We start from the raw sequence: 26,566 nt of genomic DNA, 5'->3' as shown, positions 1-26,566 counted from the left end.
CCAAGGTTGATGACACAGAGCCTGATGCAGGTTTCCAACCCCCGAACCATGAAATCATAACCTGAATTGAAACCAAGAGTCAGCATTTAACCAACTGGGCCAACCAGGTGTCCCTTTACTAGTTAATTTTTCACAACCAGTCTCAAAAAAGCACATGTATTTAGATTTCTAGCCTGAGGCTAGGCATGCATATAAATCTCAGTATGTATTTCTTCCTATGAATGAATGCTGAGAGCAAGAGAAAGAATAGATGATTGGTAGTTTTCTATGATAATCTTTGAAACCATCTTAGCAATATCAATCTTCTTTAATAGAAGGTGTTATATTCAAACATATAATAAATATCTGTATAGTTATTTCATTTTTTATTATGCCACTAATTTTTTAAAGTTTCTTTGTTTTGAGAGAGTGAGAGAGCGCACTCGTGAGCAGGGTAGGGGCAAAGAGAGACTAAGAGAGAGAATCCAGCTATCAGCGCGGAGCCTGATGTGGGGCTGACGTCACGGAGCCTGGCACAGGCTCATGAAACGTGAGATACATCTGACATCAGGAGTCAGACACTTAACCGACTAAGCCACTAATGCAACTAATTTCTAAAGGCTGATGAGAAGCTGATGTAAAGAAATTGATAGAAATCATCTTAAAAAGTTTAGCTACTTGCTGAATATACTAATAAAATATTAAGTTGGCAATAACAGATTTTTTTTTTACCTTTAGTGTATCAGAACTATTAGAAAAATACAAATTTTTTTTTATATGTGAGCTAAGAATATTGTGATTTTTTTTGGCCTCTTTGATTTTTTTCTTCTGCTAGAATTTTAAATTTTAGAAAAGAGAAGAAGCTTTATGCCAGAATACATCTGAGTTTTTATACCACACATCTTTTTTGCAAACTACCTGAATGTGAATAAAGAGAAAATGGACACACAGAAAGGGAAAGGGATGAGGAAGGAATGGGTCTTCACGGATGCAGGAGGAGTTGGCATCTGGGACACAGAGAGTGGAATTAGGCCTAGAACAGTCATGTTCCCAAAATGCCACCAAAAGAAATTGACGTTCTGGCAAATAGTATTGACTGTTAGTGACAGGAAATTAGGATGAAAAAAGGAAAAAAAAACACTGTAGGGAGTGTGATGTTTGTATCAGTACTATCAGTTGTAAGATTTAGAAACACATTCTAACTAGCATAAGAAAAAAAATAATAAATTCCATAATTGAGAGCTAGTAGAAGTAGCCTCTGTCATACCACGATTCATTAAACCTTTCAGTTTTTGCAACCATAGCTACTCCTGAAATCTTCCTAAGAAGGGAGTAGGGAAATGAGATAATATCATTGGATAGATTTAGGCACCTGTTAGTTTCTGTGGTCAGAGAAGTAGTGTAGTGTAATTTGCTAGCCAACTGAATCACGTGGTTGGAAGAAACAGTTTTCCAAAGAAAGTAGGGTTTCTGAGTTGGAAACAAAGAAACAAAGCAGATCCGCATGTTTACTAGTTGTTAAAGCATGAGAACCACTGACTTACTCTATGTGAGGGCTGTTCATGTAATTTTCTCCAGCAAGATGCCACAGTGTGGCTGTTAGGATAGATGCATAAACTTTTGGTTTAATTCAAAGTTGACGTTTCTCCAGTCAGGAGTGTGTGAGGACGAAGGCGTAAGGTCCTTTTTATTATGTCTTGTCATATGATGTGAATGTGGGTTTATCACATGTCTTGAGTCCAGTAAGCTGGTACCACCAATCTCCTGATGCAACTCTGATCTCCGTCTTTATTTTTCCTTTTTATTTTCATCAACAGCATGCTTACGTGTTCAAACCTCAAACAAATATAATGACACACAAATACTTTTTTTTTTTTTTCCACAAAAACCACTGTCTTTAATATACGGCTTTAACCACTTTCAACTCTTGTTGGAGTTATTTGCTCACATTCACCCCCAACACACGCACACATGCATGCACACGCCATCACACATACACACATAGGTTCCTAAGTTCTTTTATTCACACAGTGCCACAGTGCGGATTATCACATCCCACGTACCATGGTTGACTTGAGCACAGTCAACGGCAGTGGCATGTGTGTTTACCAGGTCAGATTGTGATAAAGATACATTGATCAGAAACATAAATTATAACTGATTTGGGCTAAACAGTATGGATCTTGGTGGGCAGGAACCATTAACACAATTCATTTATAACAAGAGTATCCTTAACAGTCATCTGATTGACTTCAGTTTTGGAACTGAAGAGTGATAAATACTAAGACTGCGGTTTTCTTGAGAAGCAACTTTAGCAGACAGTATGGTTGCTCAGAATATGTCAGGCTGTGGATCAAGTGCAGAGTCAAGTGTACAGCCAAGAAAAGAGAATTGGTAAATAGGACAGGAAGTTAATCTCTATTTGAATTTTCAATGTGTCATATATTTCAGATGTTGGTTATAAAATCTCAATTTTCAGTTCCAATATTTAAATCTTTTCGCTGGCACCATCTTCCATGTGGAAGCTTTGTATTTATGCTTCCGATTTTTAACATAAATTCATTCTGTTCATCAGAGGCCAAATTTATAGGAAAGTGGCATGCAAGGGACTGTCACTTGCAATATACACGTTGAAGATGGAATGGTCTATTTTGTCCAGATTTAATTTTGACTCCCAGTAGACAAAGGGATACTGAAGTAATTTATCTCTCAACTTGCTAGGGGATGTTTTCAATTTCAGTAAGCAGCAGCAGTATATTAGCATGGAACATTTGGGTAAATTTGTTTCAAGGAGATAATAAATAACTAAACTACTTGGTTAAAAATCAGAAACAAAACAATTTGTTCTTGTCATCTGGTGGTGCTTAAATGATGGAAAATAGCTCTCTAAAGGTTTAGCTAATCTGTGAATCTAGTTTGAGGCTGTTGCTGGCTTTATCTTATCACACTGCATGTAATACCCTAAAATCCACTAAGAATCTTTGTATTTGAATACAAATACCTTCCAAGATGATGTTAATAGTTTGCATGAAAACATCTAGCCAGAAGGATAATGGAGAAACCAGATGACCCAATTTTGCATTCTGTGCCTGTGATAATTAGCTGGTATGCCATACTTTTACAATATTAAAAGATACTGGTAGAACTATATATTTTTTGGAGGAGGGACCGAGGGAATTTTGAGTGACAGGATAGGTAAATGAGTCAGAAACACACCCACACACCCATACATACATGCTTGAACTGATTGTAAACAGAGGAGGAATGTTTTAACTATCTGAAGTTCTTAACTCTCCTATTTTGAAACCTGCGAACGTTTTGGTTTGGATGCTCATGGCATTCAATGATAGTAAGAGATATTCCTCATTTATAGCAGATGAGAGGAAGTGTCTCAGCACCTCAGTCTCTTGCCACATAGGAGTCAGGAGGGCCAGAATTTGCTTCCTACGGCCACGATATGGAGAGTCTTCACTTTCATTTCTCCAACACGGTACAGAGTTAAGGTTGACAAAGTACTGTTGAACGAGTGAGGTGTGGCTCCCTCTGTTGGTCGGGAGACCCCAAAAATCTGCTGTACAAAGTCGAAGTAGGATTGAGGCAGGGGACAGCTGATTGATCAGCTAAAGGAAGAAGGAATCCAGCTGATACTTCCTTTTTATTAATTCTGACCCCCTCATTATAAAAACATTTAACTATTTTTATACAATTACGCCTCCTAATTTTCTTTTAGTACCGAGTTAACCTTAACCAAAATTTATTCCTATCGAAGAACACCGGAACACAAAATTTGGGCTGGTTTAGCGTGACTTGTCCTTTATTCCTAAGAATTGTCTTTTATCCCAATCCCTTTAAGATTGATCTGATTTCAGCCTGATTTAGTGTGACATAGCTACACACATCTTATATATTTTCACGTAGCAGAAGAGATAGCTATAAATGAATCTGATAGGAAAAAGAATTATGACTCCACCAGATTAGGATTTGCCTCTAGCTTATATTTAAAATGATTCCTGAGCCATTCTGAAACTCTAAACAAAAGCCACGGTAAAGCAGATCACTGTAATTTTCTCTAAGAAGGCATGAAGAACTGAGAGTGGAAAAAAATGTTTATGTATGGTTGTACAAATTAAATGTTCTGTGAATGTTTGCTGCTTATTTTAGTATCATAGTGCCACATAAGTTGTGCTGGTTGAAAAATTAAATGCAGTTACAGTTTCCCCAAATCCTGATACCCTACACAGATTTATGCTTACTAAAGTGGATCAGTTGAGCTTTTCTGTTAGGTAAAATAAGGGAATAATGGAATATGCTTGCTATCAATTCAAAGCTTAGGATTTGGGTAAGTGTATTTATAAAAAGAAATGCATCTAAGCCAAAAGCTGTATCACATATGTTAGTGAAGAAGAAATTTTGTTGTAAGGCAGGGGGTGTAATCAGGTGCACATTCCATTAAGGTCTTGTTCTCTTACTAAATCACGACAAATGTCTAAGAACACATTTGATTAAGTACTTAAAGTTTTGTTGTTTTTCTATTAAAAAGTCACACTTTGGTTTCCTTTTCATGTATTTATTTTTTTAAGTTTATTTATTTATTTGGAAAGAGAGAGAGAGAGAGGATGGGAGGGGCAGAAAGAAAGGGAGAGAGAGAGACAATCCCAAGCAGGCTCTGCACTGTCAGCCCAGAGCTCAACCCAGAGCTGGAACCCAAGAATGGTGAGTTCATGACCTCAGCTGAAACCAAGAGTCAGATGCTTAACCAACTGAGCCACCCAGGTGCTCCTCCTTTGCATTTATATTCTGACCCTGTAAGAAATGAACATTGTATAAAAGACCATTTTAAAAGTAGGGTTAGAAAATACCCAGTTACAATGAGAATGGTTGTTGTATGTGCAGTATTATTTTATGACTAAGGTTTTTCTTTTCAGTTTACTGAATACAAGAAATCATTTTTGGGGATCTCATATCTTCTGAGTCTAGAAAGCCTTGTGCAGATACATAAAATTTTAAAAAAAGCTTTGCAATACACATTTTCAATAAGTTTTAGAAGCAAAATAGAGTTTCTAAATGAAAAGTAATAGGATTTTATATAAGATACAGTATCATAACAAAAGGAAAAACATTTGGAAATTCTCAAATAAACTTAGATTTTCTTCACTTGAAATTTGATGTAATTTCACCTTGTTTTCTACATTTCAATTTTGTAAATATAAGTAAGGAGTTGGCAGAAATAAAGTCTAAAATGAAGATAAACTTACTCAATATTTTATCTTTGGATGGAATCCACATTTCAGGTTGAAAATTGTCTCTGAAGTATAAATTATAGAGTTTGCAAGAAGGATCAATAAACTCGTAATTAGATCTGGGACTTGGGTGGATTCAAAAGATTCTCTTATGTTGTGTATGTGATGAATTCTGATTTTGTATTTTAACTTTGTTACAGAATTTATGCTGTAAGAAATGCTTCAGAAATTAGAACTTTTATGCATGTTAAGATTCTTTAGCTACTTAAATCTTTCTAGAAGAATTAAAGGGTAATTTTTAAAGTTCTGTTAATTGTAAATGAAATAAATTCAAACTCATGGCTTCATTCACTATTATGAATTATATGTTCTATCATTTATTAATATAGTCTTTGGTTTGTTTCATCTTCAGAGAGATCTTATTTTTTTTTTTTTTTAACTGTATTCAATCTTTTTTGGGGGTAAGAGAGGTGGAGAGAGACAGAACCTCAAACAGGCTCTGCACTGCCAGCGCAGAGCCCAACACAGGGCTCAGACTCATGAACCTTGAAATCATGACCTGAGCTGAAACCAAGGATCAGGTGCTTAACTGACTGAGCCACCCAGGTGTCCCAGAGAGATGTCTTTTATAGAACTAAGGTGCTCTTGATATATTTCTCAAACCAAAAAAAGGAGGCAGATTTTGCTCTAAATAAATTTGAGAAACAAAACAAGATGTGTTTTACTCTTGGAGATTTAGAACGTGCATTCATATACAGAGACTCTGAAGTCAAAAAGAGATGACTTTAATTAACTTTATTATTTATTCTAACGTCATAGGACCATAGAACATCTTGGAGATGGGGTGGGGTGAAGGGGTATATATTTTAAGAAGCACTAATTTATTGAATTTTTGACTAACTTCCTTTGTTTTTAAATGTGCATCGTTTTTCTTTCTTTTTTTTTTTTCCTAAAGTTTATTTATTTTGAGGGCGACAGAGACACTGTGAGTAGGGGAGGGACAGAGAGAGAGAGGGAGACAGAGAATCCGAAGCAGGCTCTTTGCTGTCAGCCCAGTGTGGGGCTTGAACTCACAAAACCATGAGATCATGACCTGAGCTGAAATCAAGAGTGGGATGTTTGACTGAGCCACCCAAGCACCCCTTATTGTGTTTTCTTGTAATACAGTTTTAGAGTATCCATGTTTTAAATGTTAAAGAGACACAGAAAAATGTGTTTTTACATAGTGCTCAGGTTACTACTGAAGACATATGGAAGATGGATTTTTATCTTCAATCAGTTCAGGAGAAGAAAGGAAAAGGAAATCAGTATAAATGGATTATTCTGACATTGTATAGAACTAGTCTTGAAGCCTCAAGGAATGAAACTTTTAAATTCCTTGACAATCATTTTGTTCATTTTTTTTCTTCCCATTTTCACTCTGTGATGCAATTTATGTCCATAATTTATAGTTATGGCATATTTCAGCATTATTGACGGCTGGCAGAAATGGGTGTATACATTTATTCTTCAAGAGTCAGTGCTGACCCACCACTTTGGTACAATAGCAAAGTGTTAGTTTGTTAGATAATCTCATTGCTTTGCCTAAGTATTTTTTTTTAATTATTTATTTTTGAGAGAGAGAGAGAGTGAGAGAGAGGGAGGGAGGGAGGGAAGGAGGAGGGGCAGAAAGAGAAGGAGACACAGAATTGGAAGCAGGCTCCAGGCTCTGAGCTGTCAAGCCCAAAGCCTGATGTGGGGCTCAAACTTGCAAACCACGAGATCATGACCTGAGCCAAAGCTCCACGCTTAACTGACTGAGCCACCCAGGCGCCCCTGCTTTTGCTATCTGAATTCAATTATTCTTGATCCCTTTTCTGAACCTCATGAAGAAATTTCTGCCAATATTGAGTAGATGTGCTTTTCTTCGATCATTTCAACATGTGATATATGTATTTTTTAAAAGTCATGGTGTCAGCAAAGTATTAAGCCATATTCTTACATTTTTTTCTTGAATTATTCTCTACAATTTCATGATTTATGGGTGTGTGTGGGTGTATATATAACTTTTTTGCTTTATGAATTCTTCATTTTTTCTTGACAAATGGTTCTGACACCTCTACTGAGATACTTCATCCTCAATGCAAGATGTACTATTAAATATCACTGATATAGTATTTTAATATGTTTTTCAAAATATTGGCTAATCTTTATGCATCTTTGTGGAGTGTATTGTGAAAAGAATTCCATGAGGGGTTTATTATTTAAAATATGCACAAAATGTATTCAGAACTTGATCCAGTATATTTTTACATTTTTACTGAAATCAGTAAAGCACTCTTCTTTTCTTTTCTTTTTTTTTTTTATAGAGCAATGAAGTTGTCTACTACAATGCAAAGGATGATCTTGATGTGAGTATTGGAAGTTTTACATTATATTCCAAGGTAAACTGAATTATGCTTGGATGACTGGCTTTACAGTACAAGCTGACCTAGCACGTTGAGTTTTTCAGAAAACGATCTATAGCATAAACGGAACTACTGGTGTGACCCAATGAGGTAATGATGAGTTGTAGTGCTTACGTCATCTCTAACAAATTATCGTTGGCATCTTCCTAGGTAGAAAAGCTATGTGTTTCTCTGGATCTGAGCTCTCACTGCACCCTGTCCAGACCTCAGCCCACAGCACTGACTGTGATACTCTACATCCCGTAGCGGTATGGAAGACAGAGGTTGGATCCCATCCATCTCTGTAAGCCTGGCGCTTATTACCAGGGTTACTAGGCAGGTCTCCTCTGACCTGAACTGCCCTTACCAGGCGGGCCACTTACTTCACATACAATGTGAATGACCTCCTGGAAGCTGTACAACAACTGGCCTTACCTGGCCAATCTTTTAGGCATAGTAGGTGTTCAGGAAGCCTTTTTATTTTTATTTTTTTTATTTTTTTTTTTTTTTTAATTTTTTTTTTCAACGTTTATTGATTTTTGGGACAGAGAGAGACAGAGCATGAACGGGGGAGGGACAGAGAGAGAGGGAGACACAGAATCGGAAACAGGCCCCAGGCTCTGAGCCATCAGCCCAGAGCCTGACGCGGGGCTCAAACTCACGGACCGTGAGATCGTGACCTGGCTGAAGTCGGACGCTTAACCGACTGCGCCACCCAGGCGCCCCTGGGAAGCCTTTTTAAATAAATGACTGTAATGTACATAGTCCAATGATTTTCAAACATGGATTATTTTAGCACAAATAAGTTACTTCTAACTTATGATTATGGTGGAAGCATTTGCAAAATAGCCACCAATTCGATCCTTAAACTCATTTAAATTCTCATATATTTGAGAAATATCTCTATACTCTTAACATATTTATCCAACAATGTGCATTGAGGGCTTCTTATATTTTCAGTATTCTTCTGAGAGCTTAGGATATGTATCCGTGAACAAGTCAAACAAATGTCAAATAACTGTTATTTGTTCTTCACACTCTTTTTATCTGACTCAGAAAATGCATTTCTATGCTTTTATTTAGAATTGTCTTCCAGAAAATAATTTAAAAACAAACACACACATAATAGATATGGTTTGTCTGAGATGCCACACACCTTTTCAGGTTGTAGGACCAACTGAACTGCTCAACACCATGGTTTATCGAACACTCTGAACAAAGTGGACTGTTTTCTCCATTTAATAAATGAAGAACTTGGAGTGTTTTAAAAAGTGTTTTCTTTTTACTAGACGTAGGTGCTTTGCCAGTGCTAAATATCCTCTTACGGTAAATATATATAATTATGATTTCACATGTGTATATATATATATATATACATGAAATATATATATTTATATATGTGTATGATGTCATTTTAGTTAGGTAGGAGGTATATTAAGGACAAACCGATGGCTCATACAAAAAATTTTAATAGTTAATTGTTTGGTATCCAAGTGAGCATTATTTTTGTACATTTTATCTCACTGTTGGGATTAGTATTTGATATTTAAAAATTATGCAGTCATTAAAATATATATGCAAAATCCTTATCTTTCCTGGTAGGAAGTTAGAGCTACTACAGCACTAGTTACAGTTTTTTAAAACATTTAGTTTGTAAAAGTGTAACAAAGATTTCATAAAAAGTAAAGCCAATGGATTAACATGCTGGATCCAACCTGCCGGTCAACAAAGATGATCCTGTTACTGATGAGCATAAGCTGAATGTTACCTAAAGATGATACTGATACTGCAAATATGTTTTTCCTTCCTCTAAACCAATTAAATAAGTCATATTTTTGATGTCAGGTAAAATAGTTTTATTTAAGTCAGGTTTTCTTATTATTTAGAAAGTTATATTTTTTTTATTTAAAGTTTTTTTTTCTAACGTTTATTTATTTTTGAGACAGAGAGAGACAGAGCATGAACGGGGGAGGGGCAGAGAGAGAGGGAGACACAGAATCTGAAACAGGCTCCAGGCTCTGAGCTGTCGGCACAGAGCCCGACGCGGGGCTCGAAGTCACGGACCGCAAGATGGTGACCTGAGCTGAAGTCGGACGCTTAACTGACTGAGCCACCCAGGCGCCCCGAAAGTTATATTTTTATTTTGTATAGTAAAAGCGAGTTTTCTTTGTTCAAGATTTTAACAATCATGTGCACAAATGTAGATACAACTGGGGCACCTGGGTGGCTCAGTCAGTTAAGCATCTGACTTTGGCGCAGGTCATGATCTTGCAGTTCATGAGTTTGTGCCTTGCGTTGGGCTCTGTGCTGACAGCTTGGAGCCTGGAGCCTGCTTCAGATTCTGTGTCTCCCTCTCTCTCTCTGTTCCTCCCCCTCTTGCACTCTGTCTCTCTCAAAAATAAATAAAAAGGATTTTAGAAAATAAAAAAAAATGTAGATACAACTTTTTAGTAAGTACCATCCCAGTTAATATTAAGTTGCCCCACTGAATAGTACAATAGTATAATTCATAGTCTGCTTTCACTATGCTGCTAAGTTAGCAATGTGTCCATGATAAGTGGAACAGAGTACATGGGTTGTGTACTTGTAATACTTGAGCTGTGCTCCGTGCTTAGGTTTACATAATTTGCCTGCACAGATGTTTATTCATATATTAAAATAAAACTCCATGTAAGAGAGACAAGGATTAATACAAGTGAACCTATTGAACTTGTCATGTTTTTTGCCTTCTCCCATCTCAAAGAGTCTATACTGTTACCATAGGTTATAAATGTATCTATAAAAAAGATGCATTCTCTTTCTTGAACCAAGAGATGAGCTTTAGCAAGTTAAATCAAGACTCTCTAAACAGCAAAATATCAACTTGCAAATTTAAAACTTAAAAAAAAATGATGCTCAGAAAAACATTAAAATGATGCTCAGAATTTCAAGAAACTATTTTCACTTCTTTATATATAAATAATGACAGTGCCAGAATAGTTTGCAAAGAAAATTGTATAGTAGAAAGAGGGCTGAAACAGGAATCAGAGGGTTTGATTCACACTCCATTCCACCCCTAAAATTGTACTCACCCATACAGCTTTAAAATATATTAAAACTTCAACTATTTGCCTCTTGGGTAAGACATGCTACAGGTGATTAGGTGGTCCACAAATTTCATTACGGTTCAGAGTATTCCTGGAATACTGGCCACAGGGTCAAGTTTGCTAGAATTGTACTATTTCATGTAAATTTTTTGAAAATTTATTAAGAACTGTAGGATAATTTCATTTTATACTTCACTAAAACTTTTTATTGGGGAATTTCAAAGTGCCTTAGATATGAGAATATTATTACTCTTGTAAACGCTTAGACACTGAATAAAATGAACCACATTTAATGATTAGTGTATTGGTTTGGCTATTCTAGAGAGACCTAAAGTAAAAGTGGCTACAGGAAGACAAAAGTTCATTCTCTCATGTGAACATCTGGAGGTAAGGCCTAATGTGTCAGGTCTTAGTCTTCCAGGCCCCCAGGTCCTTTTCTCAAGTTTTCTTCTCTCTTCAGTTCAGTGTACCTTTTCCATGTTGTGATCCAAGCCTGCTGCTTCAATATACATACAGTGATTTTCGCCTTCTAGATAACAGAAAGGAGGCAAGTGTTGATAGAGGACATGCCCTTTGCCTTTAAGGGTATGTTTGGAAATTGTACACATCGCTTTTATTTGTATCTGATGTCCACAGCTTAGGGACTAGCCTGGCCGAGTTGAATCAGGATGTAGAATAGAATCCTCCCCCAACATAGGCACGCACCCAAACAAAATATGGGGTTCTATTACTAAAGAGAGAGTAGAGAGAACACTAATTGAGAAATAATTAGCAGCTTATGAACATACCCTCAGTTTGCTCATCTTGACGAATTGAAGTTAATTCCAAAATTCCACTCACTTATCTGAGTGACTTCTATCACTTAAAGATAGTCAAAGTCTCCAACTTGGAACTGAGGAGAAAATTCTTTTTACAGTTAAAATGAATATAAAGTGATATGCTGTACTATTTTTTAGTCCTCCCGCATGCATGCGTTTTGATCACCACAATCAAATTGTTTCCTGTAAGGGAAATACTTATTATCTTACAGTGAAAGAAGTTAAGAAATGTAAGCAAATGTTGCACTTTGATATTCCACTTCTGCTTTTTAGTAGTTACACATTTTTTTTGAAGATTTTTGCTGATCTGTTGAAATTGGATGGTGTAATTTACAAACCTTACCAAAAGTTTTGCAATGTAGGTGGATTTAATTGACTCTGATACTCACAACTTTATACAAACAGTGCTTGATATTTTATATATCAAATGTTCACAAATCATAATGCCATCTCATTGTTTTGGTTCAAATTGGCTCACCATCCCTGTTCTTTGTCCTGGTTTTTTTTATGTACTGATTTAATTGTGTGTAGTATTTTTATTGCTCAAACTCAGAAAGCCACATTCATTATTAAAATCTGGTGATTGGAAATTGTAGAATGTGAGTTTTATCATCACACACGTCAGCTAATATCTAATGAACAAAGGAACTAATTAGAATAGTAAATATTGAGACGTTATCCATTAAATAAATTTGTCCTCATTTATTTGAATGGTAACACAAATGTTTGAAAGCTAAATAGAGTTTCTCTTTTAAATGTTCTGCCTCCTGAAGGAGACTAAAGGATTCTAAATTCTGAGCCTGTGGTTATTATTTTTAACTTTTCCTCCGGTTCTGCGTTAGTGGGAGAGGATTTATTTTTCTGTCACCGTGCCTAGTGGGATGGTGGTCATTTTCTCCATTTTATACCGCTCACATCCATCATTTCGTTTCCATGCCCATGACAATGATATGATTTTAGACATTTTTCTCAAACATTTAAGAGCTATTAAAATGGTTTTACATTTTATATTATGCTTCTAAATTATCCATATCCCTTTAATAATATTACACATTATTAATATATAAATATTTCTAAAATATTGCATCCCTAATTCTCTGCTCATTGTCGAGATATTCACATCAGTTATTATTGCCTTTGGTATTTAAGACACTCATGAAACTTTAAGTTTTTTTTTTTTTTAAATGTTTATTTATTTTGAGAGAGAGCATGTGTGGGGGAGAGGCCAGAAAGAGGGAGAGAGAATCCTTAGCAGACTCTGCATTGTCAGCACTGAACCCAAAGCAGGGCTCAGTCCCACAAACCATGAGATTATGATCTGAGCTAACATCAAGAGTCTGACCCTTAACCAACCGAGCCACCCAGGTACCCCACCACAGATGAAGCTTTACTAGTTCTTTCCTAAGCTGTTATGAATTTTGTGAAGAATTGTGGGCACTTTCCTCTTGGAGGCACAACCCGTCTTTATAAATTATTCCCTTGGTGTCTCTCCATAGAGTGTAACTTCCTGGAGGCCAGCTCTTGTACTCACAGCAGGTGACAGAGCTCTTACAGTAACCAGCACATAGTAATCACTCAGTGAGGGATTTTTCTGAACAAGTCGGTGAATCAAAGTTCTAAAAGAATCTTCACTTGACACAAATACGAACTGGATGAAGAATACCAGAGTCATAATTATATACAGTAAAACCTTGGTTTGTGAGCATAATTCGTTCTGGAAACATACCTGTAACCCAAAGCACTTGTATATCAAAGCGGATTTCAAGAACCATTGGCTCAGTTACAATCATGTAACGTTCGGTGTCACATACTACTCGTATGGCAAGACATCACTAGTATCTCAAGTTAAAATTTACTAGAAATGTTTGATCGCCTTGCAGATCACTCGCACAACAGGTCACTTGCAGTCCAAGGTTTTACTGCATCTCCTATTTCTATGCTCCATACTTCATGTCATGTTTAAGGATGCCCTTTCACCACCACCCCGGGTTTCAGCCAAGACCTGTGTGAGTCTCTGTGATGTGAAGGACTGGAATTGAAAGTCTCTGAAGAAAACACTTGCCCTTCACAAACGCATACTGTTGACCAGAAACCATAGCATACGTTCTATGTCATTATTTGTTTTTAAGTTACAACTGTGACAGAAGCCAGAGCAAATGCTTGGAAAGAAATCTGTACCATTTTACTGTTTCCTAATCCTGAGACGAGAAAGGTCTTTCTTCATTTAAAATCAATCAAATAGAAACCAGGCAGTGGAGGAATAATATGAAAAGATCAAGAACAGTACAGTAGAAATACTGTAGGGTTAAAGATCCAGAGGACATTTTTCCTCTGAGATATTTCAGATACTTCATAGAAGAAAAACATTAAATGTATGCTTAATGTCTCCAAAGAAAGAACCAGTGAACTGTGACCAATAGACTGACATAAAATTATCAGAATCAAAACTGCTAAAATAAAAATTCCATTGGAAGAAATAACAGATTTGACAATGCAAGTTATCCAACAATGATTCACAGAGGAAGCAGGCAACACTCCCAGAATGTCAAAAAGGTTAGAAAATTATGGAAGGAAAAATAACACATGGAAGACAGTATGCAGAGATGTAAATCCTAAGTCATGTGTTCCAATAGATCAAGTCAAAGCATATGCATTAGAGACAATAAAAAAAGGTTTAATGGAAGCAAGTATTCAGGTATGCAAAGAGATCTGTATGTAATTGTAGACTTGAAAGGCTACAGTGTTTCTTTCGTTAGAGGAGAGAATATATTAACATTAGCTAGGACACTGGACCCAGGAATATTTTTTAGCAAAGATTTTTAAAGGATTTAGGCAAGATTTTCAGAAGTCAAGAACTTTTATACTGAAAACTGGCACAGGGATATTCAAGAGAAGATTTCTAGTAGGCATCAAAGTATTTAGTTGGCCTGGAATACTTTTATGCTTAGCCTATGAGTAGACTTTGAAAACAAGTGTCCAAAATTTCCCCAGCCAAGTGTAAAGCTACAGGTGTCACAAAGCCAGATTCACCTACAGGTATGTTTCGGTATGCTGGCACAATGTTAAAATCAAAGAGAGTCTGAATATTTTGGGGTGTGATACATTCTCCAGTTTGCCACAGTCCCGCTTCCCCCTGTTGTTTAACTCCCAGCCTGCTTTATCTGTGTACGCAACATAAAAAATAAAAATGTACAGGGTAGAATCCTTAGCGTACCAACATATAAGGGAAGGTGCAGGCAGCATTTGAGAGTATAGAATATGAGTAGCTGGAAATGAAGGAGTGCTTTCAAAAGATACATAAAACATACAAAGAAGGCCATCAATTGAGTATATGTGGGATTCAAGATTAAATTGGGAATCTCCTGTTTCCTGTTATTCTTCCATGTTTATTATTCTGGTCTATCACCACTTAGGATTTGAATACAGAGAATGATATATTCAAGTGTAGTCTATTGATTTTGTTTATTATAATGATGATACATGGCCTCAGTTAAAGGGAAAATAAGCATTCAAAGGTGATCAAGTATTCCTTTGGAATACAACCTTTCAAGTGGCTACATCTGAATTGGTCAGTTTGTGGGGAGCTATTGTGTTATAAGCTTTTCTTTTCTTTTTTTTTTTAGATGTTTATTTAATTTTGAGAGAGAGACAGAGTGTGAGCAGGGGAGGATGAGAGAGAGAGGGAGACACAGAATCTGAAGCAGGCTCCACGCTCTGAGCTGTCAGCACAGAGCCCGACGCGGGGCTCGAACTCACGAACTGTGAGATCATGACCTGAGCTGAAGTCGGACACTTAACCAAATGAGCCACTCAGGCGCCCCAAGCTTGTCAAGTACTGTGATATGAAACAATTCCTCACAGGCATTTTATACTTTCTATACTCCTTTACTTTGATCAGTGGTATTTATATTCATTGGTGGGCTTAAAAATAAATACTTAGTGTCAGCCAGATTTAGCTAAAGCAGTAGCTGAAGTAAAGGGGAAAATTAACGTCCCTTCAGATTGTGTAGTATGATAAAAAATTATGACTATAGTTGTTTAAACAAATTTTCCAATTGAAACTTAAAATTGCTGGTGTAACTGGGCTAAATTAAATTATTTGGTAAGCCACAGTTCCATGGAAGAATGTAAGGCACATAGCCTTCCTTGAAATTTAAGACAGTCATTCCTGTATCCAGTGTGCTACTTAATGTTAACATATCCTCTCCTCTAACTACCTGATGACGATATCCTACAATTTTTCTAATCAGATACTAAGTATTCTTTAAAAGCCAACTCAAGTACTACTTTCTCTTGAAGACTTCCTTGCTTTTTCTAGGAAGCAAATGGTATTTCCTTCCTGTGTATGTTCTAAACAAGTTGTTACTCATAATCTGGTTTTATACCTTACCCTACAGCATTTGTATACAGGGACAGTATTTTCTAATTAAGCTTTTAGTAACTTGAGGTAAGGATCTTATTCAGTTTCTCTCTAGCAATAGTAATAATTTGGAGTAATTGTTGAGATAATGAAAATGTTGAGATAATGTTTGGGTAGGTGTTTATGTGTTTCGATACTCCTATTACTTGCATAGCATTTGTAAGGACATGTTTACTTTTTAAAGTGCTGCTCTAGGGGCGCCTGGATGGCTCAGTCGGTTAAGCGTCCGACTTCGGCTCAGGTCATGATCTCACGGTCCGTGAGTTCGAGCCCTGCGTCGGGCTCTGTGCTGACAGCTCAGAGCCTGGAGCCCGTTTCAGATTCTGTGTCTCCCTCTCTCTCTGACCCTCCCCCATTCATGCTCTGTCTCTCTCTGTCTCAAAAATAAATAAACGTTAAAAAAAATTTTTTTTAAAGTGCTGCTCTATTTGCATAGTAGTTGAGAAATCTCCCGCAAGCATGGCAGAAGTGAAAATGTTTGTTTTGTGTCAAGGTTGGTGGAAACAAGTTAAGAGGGGAATGGCAAAGCTGGCCTTGACTGTGGACATTGTTTTCTCATCCTCTCTCATCCACCCCTTCCTCTCTTGGTCCCTGAAACAGTCATGAGGACTAAGAGTAATGTCAGCACAATGTAGTTTCCCCCATGTGGAAAACTGATTCACAATGGGAATGAATAGCGGAATTAGAGTATTTGTTTGCAGTTACTACAAGTGCCATAAGAATCATGATTTTTGGTTCCACGTCTGGGCAGATCTGATATGCTAAGTGACTGTGAATCTCCGTGAAACATGAAATCAGGCTTACTGTATTTACTCTCTCAGACTAAAGTTCTGTCTGATTCTGCATATAATTAGGAGAAATAATAGTTTTTGAATTTCATTTCCAAAGAGGTGATAGCATTAAAATGGGTATTTTTTCGATGTGGGATTGTTTTTTAACTTTTTACCAGGAACAGAAAAATAAATACATAGAAGACAGAATAGTATAATACCTCCATAATCATTATCATCTATTATTTGCTTAACTATTTTATGGTAAATTAGAGATAGGACATTTCACTCCAAGGTACTTCGTTTGCAACTGCTTTCTCCCCTTTTCATGATGACAAAGGACACATGTATAATCACTGTACACACTGATGCACAGAGGAGATAGTAGAGTGTGGTAGGTAAGAGGTTGTATCCTGGAGTGCCACTTCTTGGGTTTGAATCCCAGCTCTGCCAGTTTCTACCTGGGTGGTATTGGCAGTCATATCATCTCTCTGTGTTTCACTCTCTTGGCCTGTAAAATAAAGGTAATAGAATATCTACTTCACCCACTTACTGTGAAAGTTAGTTAACACATACAAAGCATGTAGAATTTTCCCATCTTAGAGTAGGCAATCCAGGAATGCTAATGAGTAGGATTTTTAAAAACTAATAATTATTAATATGATTGTAATAAAGTCAAGGTTTATTTGAAATGATTGTAGCTCTAAGTGGAGCCTGTTTGTATGTATGTATTTGTTCACTAGTATTTGTGTAAAATATGTAAGACAGTGCACAAGAAAATAAAATTCAGAGTAGAATCTTTAAAAAAAAACATTTATTTATTTTATTTTTTTGGAGGGGGGGGAGCATGCTTCTGCATGCAAGTGGGGGAGGGGCAGAGGGAGAGGGAGGAAAGAATCTTATGCACACTCCATGCAAACCAGAGAGCCCTGTGAGGGGTTTGATCTCACAACGCTGACATCATGAGCTGAGCTGAAGTCAAGAGTCAGAAACTTAACTGACTGGGTCACCCAGGTGCCCCTCAAAAAACCTTTAAAAAATGTGAACACAGTGCAGAAATTTGTCTTCATCTCATTGTAGGTTTGTTACAACCAGATTTGAAAGGAAAATTAAATGTCAAAAATATTTTTTACAAGACTACAAATGCAACAATTTTTTAGGAAATTTCACATTCATGTTCTCCTTACATTTGAAATTTATTGAGGTTCTTAGTTTAGGTTTTAGAGACATCTGTCCCAACAAATTCTTAAATTCCCTGAAGGTTAGTGCAGCAGATTCCCCGGAAGGCTTGAGTTGTACCAGCAAGCTGCAATTTTCTTAATTCCCAGAGCAAGTAAAAAGAAGGCAGATCATTACAAACCCTTATTAACCTAATTCCAAGATCTATGTTTTTGACTAAAATCCAAATGAAGTAAGTTCAAACCAAAATTCCCAAGTCGACAAATTGAGTTGATTTATTTGCTACATTTCATTGTATTGATCATGTTAAAAATCTGACCTGTCTGCGACATTTGTCTAGTCTCCTGAGTTCCCTTGCATATTTATGTTGCTATTTATTTTCTTAGAATCTTGTCTCCATTAAAATTAATTCCAACAGAATGTCCTATCTAAATGTCATTTTAAAAGTCCAGTCTTGCATGATTTTATTTTATTGTAGACAGATAAATGTGATTCTAGAATGAGCTAGTAGAGGTATGCATTAAACAGCAAGGAAATCTATTCTGATTATTAAAGAAAGAATCAAAGTCTAGGTTTCTTTTCTAACCTTTTTTACACTATCTTGTAATATGCAGCCTTTATATGGGGCTCTGTAAATGAATGACATCAAATCCTCAAATAGGTGATGGCATAGAAATAGAATATTAATTACCTCTGTATAGTTATTGGTTTGATCAGAATTGCCATTTTTGTGTGTGAATCTAAAATAAATGGTTTAAATATTTTGGATGCTATATGTTGGATTATAAAAATACTCAAATATATATACATATTCTTTTTTTTTAACTTTTTAATGTTTATTTTATTTTTGAGAGAGAGTGACAGAGCTTGAGCAGGGGAGGGGCAGAGAGAGGGGGAGACACAGGATCCAAACTCAGCACAGGCTCTGAGCTCTCAGCACAGAGCCTGATACGGGGCTTGAACTCATGAACCATGAGATCATGACCTGAGCCCAAGTTGGTGCTTAACCCTCTGAGCCACCCAGTGGCTTATTCTATATGCTTATTCTATACTAGGCACTAAATGCTTTATATACAATGTATCATTTAAAGTTCACATTAGTCCATGGTGGCACATACTATTATTGTAATGATTTTCAGTTAAGACAAATACAGTTTAATGAGCTTAAGACCCTTGCCCTGTGTCAAACACATGGTATCTGATCGTGCACAGAATTGAATGTCACGTCGTTGGTATGATCCATAGCAAGACCCGTGAGTCACTGTGCTGTGTCATCCTGCCTGTACCCTGGGCACCTGGAAGGGATAGAAGTCCTGTGATGCAGCTGTTAAAAGTCAAGACTTAAGGCTAAGATTTTTTGAGAGTTTTGATTTAAAATTTTAATTTATTGTGGCTATTCATTATTTTGCCTATATTTAATTATTCTGACAATTGTTAAACTCTGGTGATTTGCAGTAGGTAAAATAAAGCCTCTATGATTGAAAAGATAGGTAGACTTAGCATCCTAAATCTTTACTGATCTGATCCATGATCCCCAGTGATATTTATCTCGGATACCTTAAAAGTATGCATGCACCACTGAGTGAAATATAGCCACATTAAGATTCATTGGGGAAAAAAACGTGAACCTGGTAAAAACGTAGATTAGATTAGGTTCCATTTCTTGTAAGGATTCTGCCTTTTGGTTTTTGAAGCTTTCAAATTTTTTTTTGCATCTCTTTTGACAGTTTTCTAATGCTTTGTGCTGGTGGGCATATGCTCCTTTTGCAAGGATAGTTTAAACATCGCTTCTCAGTTTTCATGGAGTAGTGGCATGTATAACTCTTTCAGATTCCATATCCAGTCCTTTCTTTTCAGAAGCATTGCATGGTGCATTTGTTTAGAACTCAATGATATTCGTTGATTTTGGAAAATTCACTGGCATGATGTGGGTGTTTTATAGTTATCCAGCATAAAACATAGTGATCTTCATATGTAAGATACCATTTCATAATCTCTTAGAAGAGAAAAATACCCTATCAGCCTTTTCCCCAATTTGTTATTTTTATATATAAATATATATTTTTTTAAGATAAAACGCTTTATTTAAATATATACATACATACATATACAGTAGTATTTATTACATGCCTTTCTAATTCTGGTGATTTGAAAATTTCATATTACACATGGCATTTAAAGCAGCCCCAACACTTCTTGTGATCACACTTACCTGGATTGGGATTCTAATAGCTCTCATTCTTCCTTGTGCCAGGTCCTGGGACAGGTGGTTTACATGCATTCATCCTTCATGCAAACTAAAAATGCATCAGTCTTGTTTTGAGGATGTTTTCAGATTTATATTTTAACTTTTTTTGAATGTTTTGGTAATTTTCATCAGCAAGCAACCTCAATGCATTTTATTTAAGGAATGTCTAGTTTTGCATTTAAAATGTAATTGCGGTGGGGGGGGGCACCTGGGTGGATCAGTCTGTCGAGCATCCTACTCCTAGTTTCCACTCGAGTCATGATGTCACAGTTCGTGAGTTTGAGCCCCGCATCGGGCTGGTGGTGCAGAGCCTGCTTGGGATTCTCTCTCTCTCCCTCTTTGCCCTTTCTTCACTCTCTCTCTCTCTCTCTGTTTCTCTCAAAATAAATAAAAACTTTAAAAAATGTGTTTAAAATGTAATTTGAGGGCACCTGTGTGGCTTAGTAAATTAAGCATCAGACTTTGGCTCAGATCATTTCATGGTTCATGAGTTCCGGCCCTGCATCTGGCTCCATGCTGCCAGCACACTGGAGCGTTCTCTCTCCACCCGCCCCCCTCAAATAAATAAAATAAACTTCTAAAATGTCATGTAATAAGCAAGTTATTGCAGTGATCAATAACCCTTTTTGAGTTCATTCAGTTCACTTTTATGTGTTTCATTTCTCATTCATATTTGCTTTTGACTCGCTGTCCTAGTTACAAAATGTATATACATAGATAGTCCCACACTGGGCTGTGCACTGATGGTGTGAAGTCAGCTTAGGATTCTCTCCGTCTTCCTCTCTCTGTCCCTCCCCGACTTGTCTTTTCTCTTTGTCGCAAAATAAATAAACTTAAAAAAAAAAAGAAAGAACTAGAACTGTTTCTTTAGTGTTCTCTTGATGACTAATATTACCAATTTGCTTTTGATTTTAACTTCATAACATTCTTTATTAATGTGTTGAATAAATTACCCCTGAAGAATTAATGCTATCGTCTTTCTGCACGGTAGAGCGAAGGAATTGTGACTTTTTAACTACCTGGAGAAATCTTTTGAATTCCTTTAAAAAAATCTCTTATTTCTTCATCAAACGTAGTATGAAAAGCTAAAGTCATATGTTTCTGCAAGGACAATATGGCCGTTTATTCAATTCATAATTTAAAATTTTTATTCTTTTTGTTGTTAGGATTCAGTAAAACAAAGTTACAGTATTAAATTGAAGTCTCTGCTGTGTAATTCAGCGTCTGTCCTCCAACTCCCACTTCCTTTCTAATACTAGGCATCCCCTCAGTACTTCCCTGAATCATCTTCAAGGAAAAAATAGCAATGTAAACCAATTAACTTAGGAGACGCAACAGTGTTCTTACAGCCACTGTAACTGGATTCATTATTTAATATTCAGCCTGACCTTACAACCTGACCACAGCAATTAAGTCTGGATGAGGCTCGGCACCTTTTCTCTCTATTCATTATTCATTAATTGGGCATGCTCAGCTGGCAGCTGCTCTGCCGAATCTCCAGTTCTAATTGCTGCAAATGATTGACTAAAAAGGAGGCTTTCCTCTGAAGGGTCAGAACAGGTAACCAGCCTTAACTAATGCAGCACCCCAGAAGGCTTAGATTCCAGGGGTGAGCTAGTGGTCACATAGACTTTTCAGATGTAGTGACCAAGAGAGTCTATTTTAAATATAATATATGCATGGTCGTTATTTATGTTGAATGATGATGCCATGCCTAAAGGCGTGTATCCAAGATTTTATCAGAGAGTGGGATTACCAGTGAAACTTAAAAAAAAAAAAAAAAAAAAATCTGAAATCCGTAACGGCTACATTGTCAAAGTTGCAGATCCCTGGTGTAAATAATATCTATGATATAGTTGTGAAAAAGAAGAGGATGTGTTTAGAGGCAGAAATTTTAAAATACATACTGGAGAACTATACACCAGGCTATAGTCTCTAGGTATTAAAAATTTGTTGGGGCGCCTGGGTGGCTCAGTCGGTTAAGCATCCGACTTTGGCTCAGGTCATGATCTCGCGGTCCGTGAGTTTGAGCCCCGCGTCGGGCTCTGTGCTGACCGATCAGAGCCTGGAGCCTGTTTCAGATTCTGTGTCTCCCTCTCTCTCTGCCCCTCCCCCGTTCATGCTCTGTCTCTCTCTGTCTCAAAAATAAATAAACGTTAAAAAAAAATTAAAAAAAAATTGTATCATTACACCAAACACCATTCATTTAACTGTTTCTTTTCATTAGTGAGATAGAAATACCAATCGGGGTACTTCTGTAGAAAGTCTCTATAGAGAGTCTCAGTAAACCATTCTTACTATGAACTAACTTTGTCACAGTGTTGTTGAACACAAAACATAACTGAGAGCAGGGGGAATTAAACCTGGCCACACTATGACTGTGAACGAAGTTTCTGGTTGAGAATGTTCAGTTGAATTGTGACAAAGTGGTTCATGTAGTTTCTACTGCAGTTTAGGTAAACTGTATACACTTTTAATTTCTGAACATTTTGCTATCAGTAGAATTTTTAAAGTTTTCAGTTACTAACAAAACATTAAAAACAGATATTTTAGTATATGAGTACATTTGAGATATGTTAAATATTCAAGAGCCTCCTAGACTTACCATTTTGACTTTCCAAATTAACTTTGTTGATATGTGCTGCTTGTAAAATTGAATGGCCTATCCATCCAACATTTGCCTGTACTTTGGTCTCTGAGTGATCTAATCTATTATTCAATAACTGAAATTGTATTGAGATGACTAGTATGACAAACATACTTCTCATGTTTCACTTATGTGTTCTAATAAATGCATTCGAATTCCTTTAGAATAGACCTGGTTAGTTTCTTGTACACATTTATATGGGGTGGTCTGGAGAATTTGGGAGGAAAAATACTGGAAAGAGAAATGCTTATTTTTTTCTCTTGTGTGTTCTGTTAAACAAGAAAATCTTAATTCCGGGGGGGGAAATTTGTTTGAAATTTTTCATTAACACATTAAACAATACGTGTTAAGTAGCTTTTCTCCAGATTGCTTTCCTCAGTCACTTTTTTTGTGTCTAAAATTTGCTGTATTTTCCATTATACCATATAATGCCATTATATATCAAGATAGGCAAAGACATAGCTTATGATGGGATCATCATAAGTTACAGTGATATCATAACTTTAGGGAAATAAATGAGTTGTGTTTAGAAATTAATATTCTTATGAAATTATTTGAGTTTATGGAAACCATAAAGGGGAGAACCACAGAGAGCAGCCATATTATTTTTTTCTTGATGTACTTAGCAACTGTGCATTAAAACTCGTCCAGGTACATGATTATACAAGTTGAAAAGTACATGATTTTTTTTTGAGAACTACATATTGTTTTAAAATTATCCCGAAAAGCTCTGTGTATGGTGATTTTAACATGCGAGGATCTCCATAAAGTGTATTTAAAATTTATTATTTTTAAGTGTGAGAGGATTCAGAAGAAATATAAGCAACTTTTACTTTAGTAAGATAATCATATAATGCTTAGTAGCACTCTACAAAGGACTTAAAACAAAAATTAATGTTCTGTTTTATTACAAATGCAGTGCATGTTCATTGTATTGTTAGAAAACAAGAGAACAGAAACATGGATATAGTCATATTGCATAACTACAAAACCACTGAAGTGCTTTTAACATTTACTATGTACTCATCCATTCATTTCTCCCTCTACCTCTCTTTCTCTCAAAATAATAGACCTTTTCTCCCTTCTTTTTTCTTAACATTTACTTTTTAAGTGTAAAATCATCTTTAAACGTACACTGTTTATATGTGTATTCCCAATGTAATTACTCTCTTATATTACTTAACAATATAAAATTGTATCTGTGACAGTTATTATCACATTTTGCTATTGTTGATCACTGAACTTATTTGTAGTTTAGATACTAAATGACATTTCTATGAACATTAATATCAATAAATCCTCTCCTCCAGTCTGCCAACAGATATGTCTCAAATGACTGAATGAAATACTTGCACACATATATTCCCAGCCCTAATTGACACAGGTAGTTCATTATCCATCTGTCTATTATCTATCATCTGGTCCTTCTACTCTTCATTATTTCTAGTAAAACTTGCTAGAAATAGATGTAAATGAAATTTCTGGGAAAGATAGGCTTATGAAAAATCATGTGTTATTTTCAAAAACTATAGAAATGGGACTATAATTTTTTCAGGTCTGAAAATAACTGTAGTTTCTTTAGCTTGAGGGATCTGAATTTAAGAAAGAGAATATTAGAATCAGCTGAGAGATTCTTTCAAAGGACATCCTCCTCATGTAATCAACATCTTTATTGGTGGGGCCTGAGTCTCCCCAAGGTGATTCTGATGTGCCCAATGAAATTAGCACAACACCTGTAGCCCAGCATCACTTATTTAGAAGTCAGAAAACTGAAGGCCAAGGGATGGTGAGTGGCTCAAGTCCAAGAGGTTATTAATGCAAGCGGAATAGAGCCGAATCTCTAGGCCACCATGGTTCCCAATAGGCTTTTCAATGGCATTTTGTAAGTATGTTCTTTGTAAGTGGTATTATATGGAAAAAAATCTCAGGGTTGCATACATTTGGGAACGCTGGGTTAATCTCTGGAGTGAGGCCTCTCTCAAGAGTCTTTGATGATGTGCCAGTGAGGTTAGTACTCTCTTACTGGAACAACATTTCCCTAACTTAAGTCCGCATGGCACTGACCCCTAGAGTATCTTGAGGGATTAGTGTCTTTCGAAATGTCTTCTGACAAGTATTACTCCCCTACTACCATTTCCATTCCTCTCATGAAACTGTGTTCTACATGGAGGGTAAAAAAATAGGTGTTTGTTAATATGCTTGTTGCTAATCAACCCTAAGTTTTTCATGAGTAGGTTCCAAATAAAAATGCCTAATTGCAACTGTTGATATTTTAAGCAGGGGAGCCCCAATTTTAGCAAGTAACAGAATCACCTGGAGGGTTTGTTACCCTGAAGATTGCTCAGCCCCTCCCTGGCTCATTACGTCTGGGGTGGGGCCCGAGAGCACACATTTTGAAAAATTTCAGCGGCTATTGCTGCTGCTTCTCCAAGGACCATACTCTGAGAAACCATTGCTTTAAAATAAATGTTGAGATTTCTCAGAATATTTTCAGGGGAGAAAAATAGCCATGTCATTTGTTCGCTGGTGTCCTCTTTACCTTCATCCTCTTATTGAAAATCATTTGTTTTAATGTGCCCCCTTTCACAAGTCAGTAGCTCTCAGGAGCCGACAATGGAGTGTGAATTTTCACATGTGTTAAAATCCATGGTTGAATCTAAGGCCAAATCTCAGTTATCCTTTTCATTCTTTATAACCATTGCAATGAAGGCTGGTATGTTAGGTTCAGAACTCGCTTTGCTCTATGGTTTCTATTTTCCTTATGTTTCTTCTCTCTCCTTCCGTCATTCTACACATACCTACCCTTCTTGTAGAAAAGGGTATGATCAATGATTCCTGTATGAAAGTATTTTGCCAATTTTTAGACTTCAAGCACTTCTCTTATTTTTTTATATTCCGTTTGCTTATGGGGTAGTTATTAATCATGGCTTTTGCGTAAATAAAAACAGTGATGAGTTCCCAAATATTTTTGTCAATGACAGATTTTTGTCAATGACAGATTTCTGTAAAATCCATCAGAATACTCCATCACAGTATTCACATGTGCACTTACACGTACATACATAGTCATAACTAAAACACAAGTTTCACAACATAGTTCTTCATCGTAATATATAGAGTGTACTTGTATATATAGTTTAAACGCTTCCCTTAAAAAAATGGTTTGTTGTAAAGTTGGTCCTAACCAACTTGAACGTTCATTTTAAAAATATTTTGGTTTATAGTACTTGTGAAATTGGTTTCATTACCTAATGATAGATTGGACTGGGAGCTTTGGGCCCCAATTTTTTTAAAGACCGTATTGTTCATATGTATGTCTAAATATTTCCAGTGTTGAGAAAAAAAAATTACACCTGTGTTTGTTAAAGTATCTCATACTAATGTGTTATTTGGTCATGTACATGTTCAAACCTGGATGGAAAGTTTGATACAGTTAGTTCTTTCTAAACCTGCTGACTTGATGTTGTTGGTACTTTCTACCAGGCTTCTTAGGGAATTTTCTGGTCATCCAATTAAGTCTTTTGTTGATTCTTTGCATCACTGCAGTGTGCGGCCAAAAAGAATCAAATGTGATTTGTTTTCATTTTGAGGAGATTACCTTTGGAATATGGAATACAGACTCTACTACTGAGTTGAAAATAGAAGTCCGAACTTAATTTAAAAACGGGGAAGTGTCTAAAACAACTATATTTGACCTGGAAAAAAAAATCTAATGCAATTAACAAAAACAGCAACAAAAAATGTTAGAGAGAT

At 36.3% G+C, this 26,566-nt stretch overlaps 1 protein-coding gene across 5 annotated transcripts in view; it reads left to right on the top strand.

Moving 5' to 3' along the window:
- The window catches only part of CACNA2D1 (calcium voltage-gated channel auxiliary subunit alpha2delta 1), a 497,531-nt gene that overhangs the window by 293,975 nt on the left and 176,990 nt on the right, over positions 1 to 26,566 (top strand). For all 5 annotated transcript variants that reach the window (XR_006210876.1, XM_042965363.1, XM_042965360.1 and 2 more), the window contains exon 5: positions 7,568 to 7,609. Coding sequence is in view for 4 of the 5 variants with exons in the window: in XM_042965363.1 (XP_042821297.1) it covers positions 7,568 to 7,609 (42 nt within the window). In the remaining variant the exon portion in view is untranslated. The remainder of the gene's footprint in view (positions 1 to 7,567; positions 7,610 to 26,566) is intronic.

This window comes from Panthera tigris, chromosome A2 (genome assembly GCF_018350195.1).
Source record: "Panthera tigris isolate Pti1 chromosome A2, P.tigris_Pti1_mat1.1, whole genome shotgun sequence".
NCBI lineage: Eukaryota > Metazoa > Chordata > Mammalia > Carnivora > Felidae > Panthera > Panthera tigris.
This window is presented reverse-complemented; position numbering and strand designations above follow the sequence as displayed.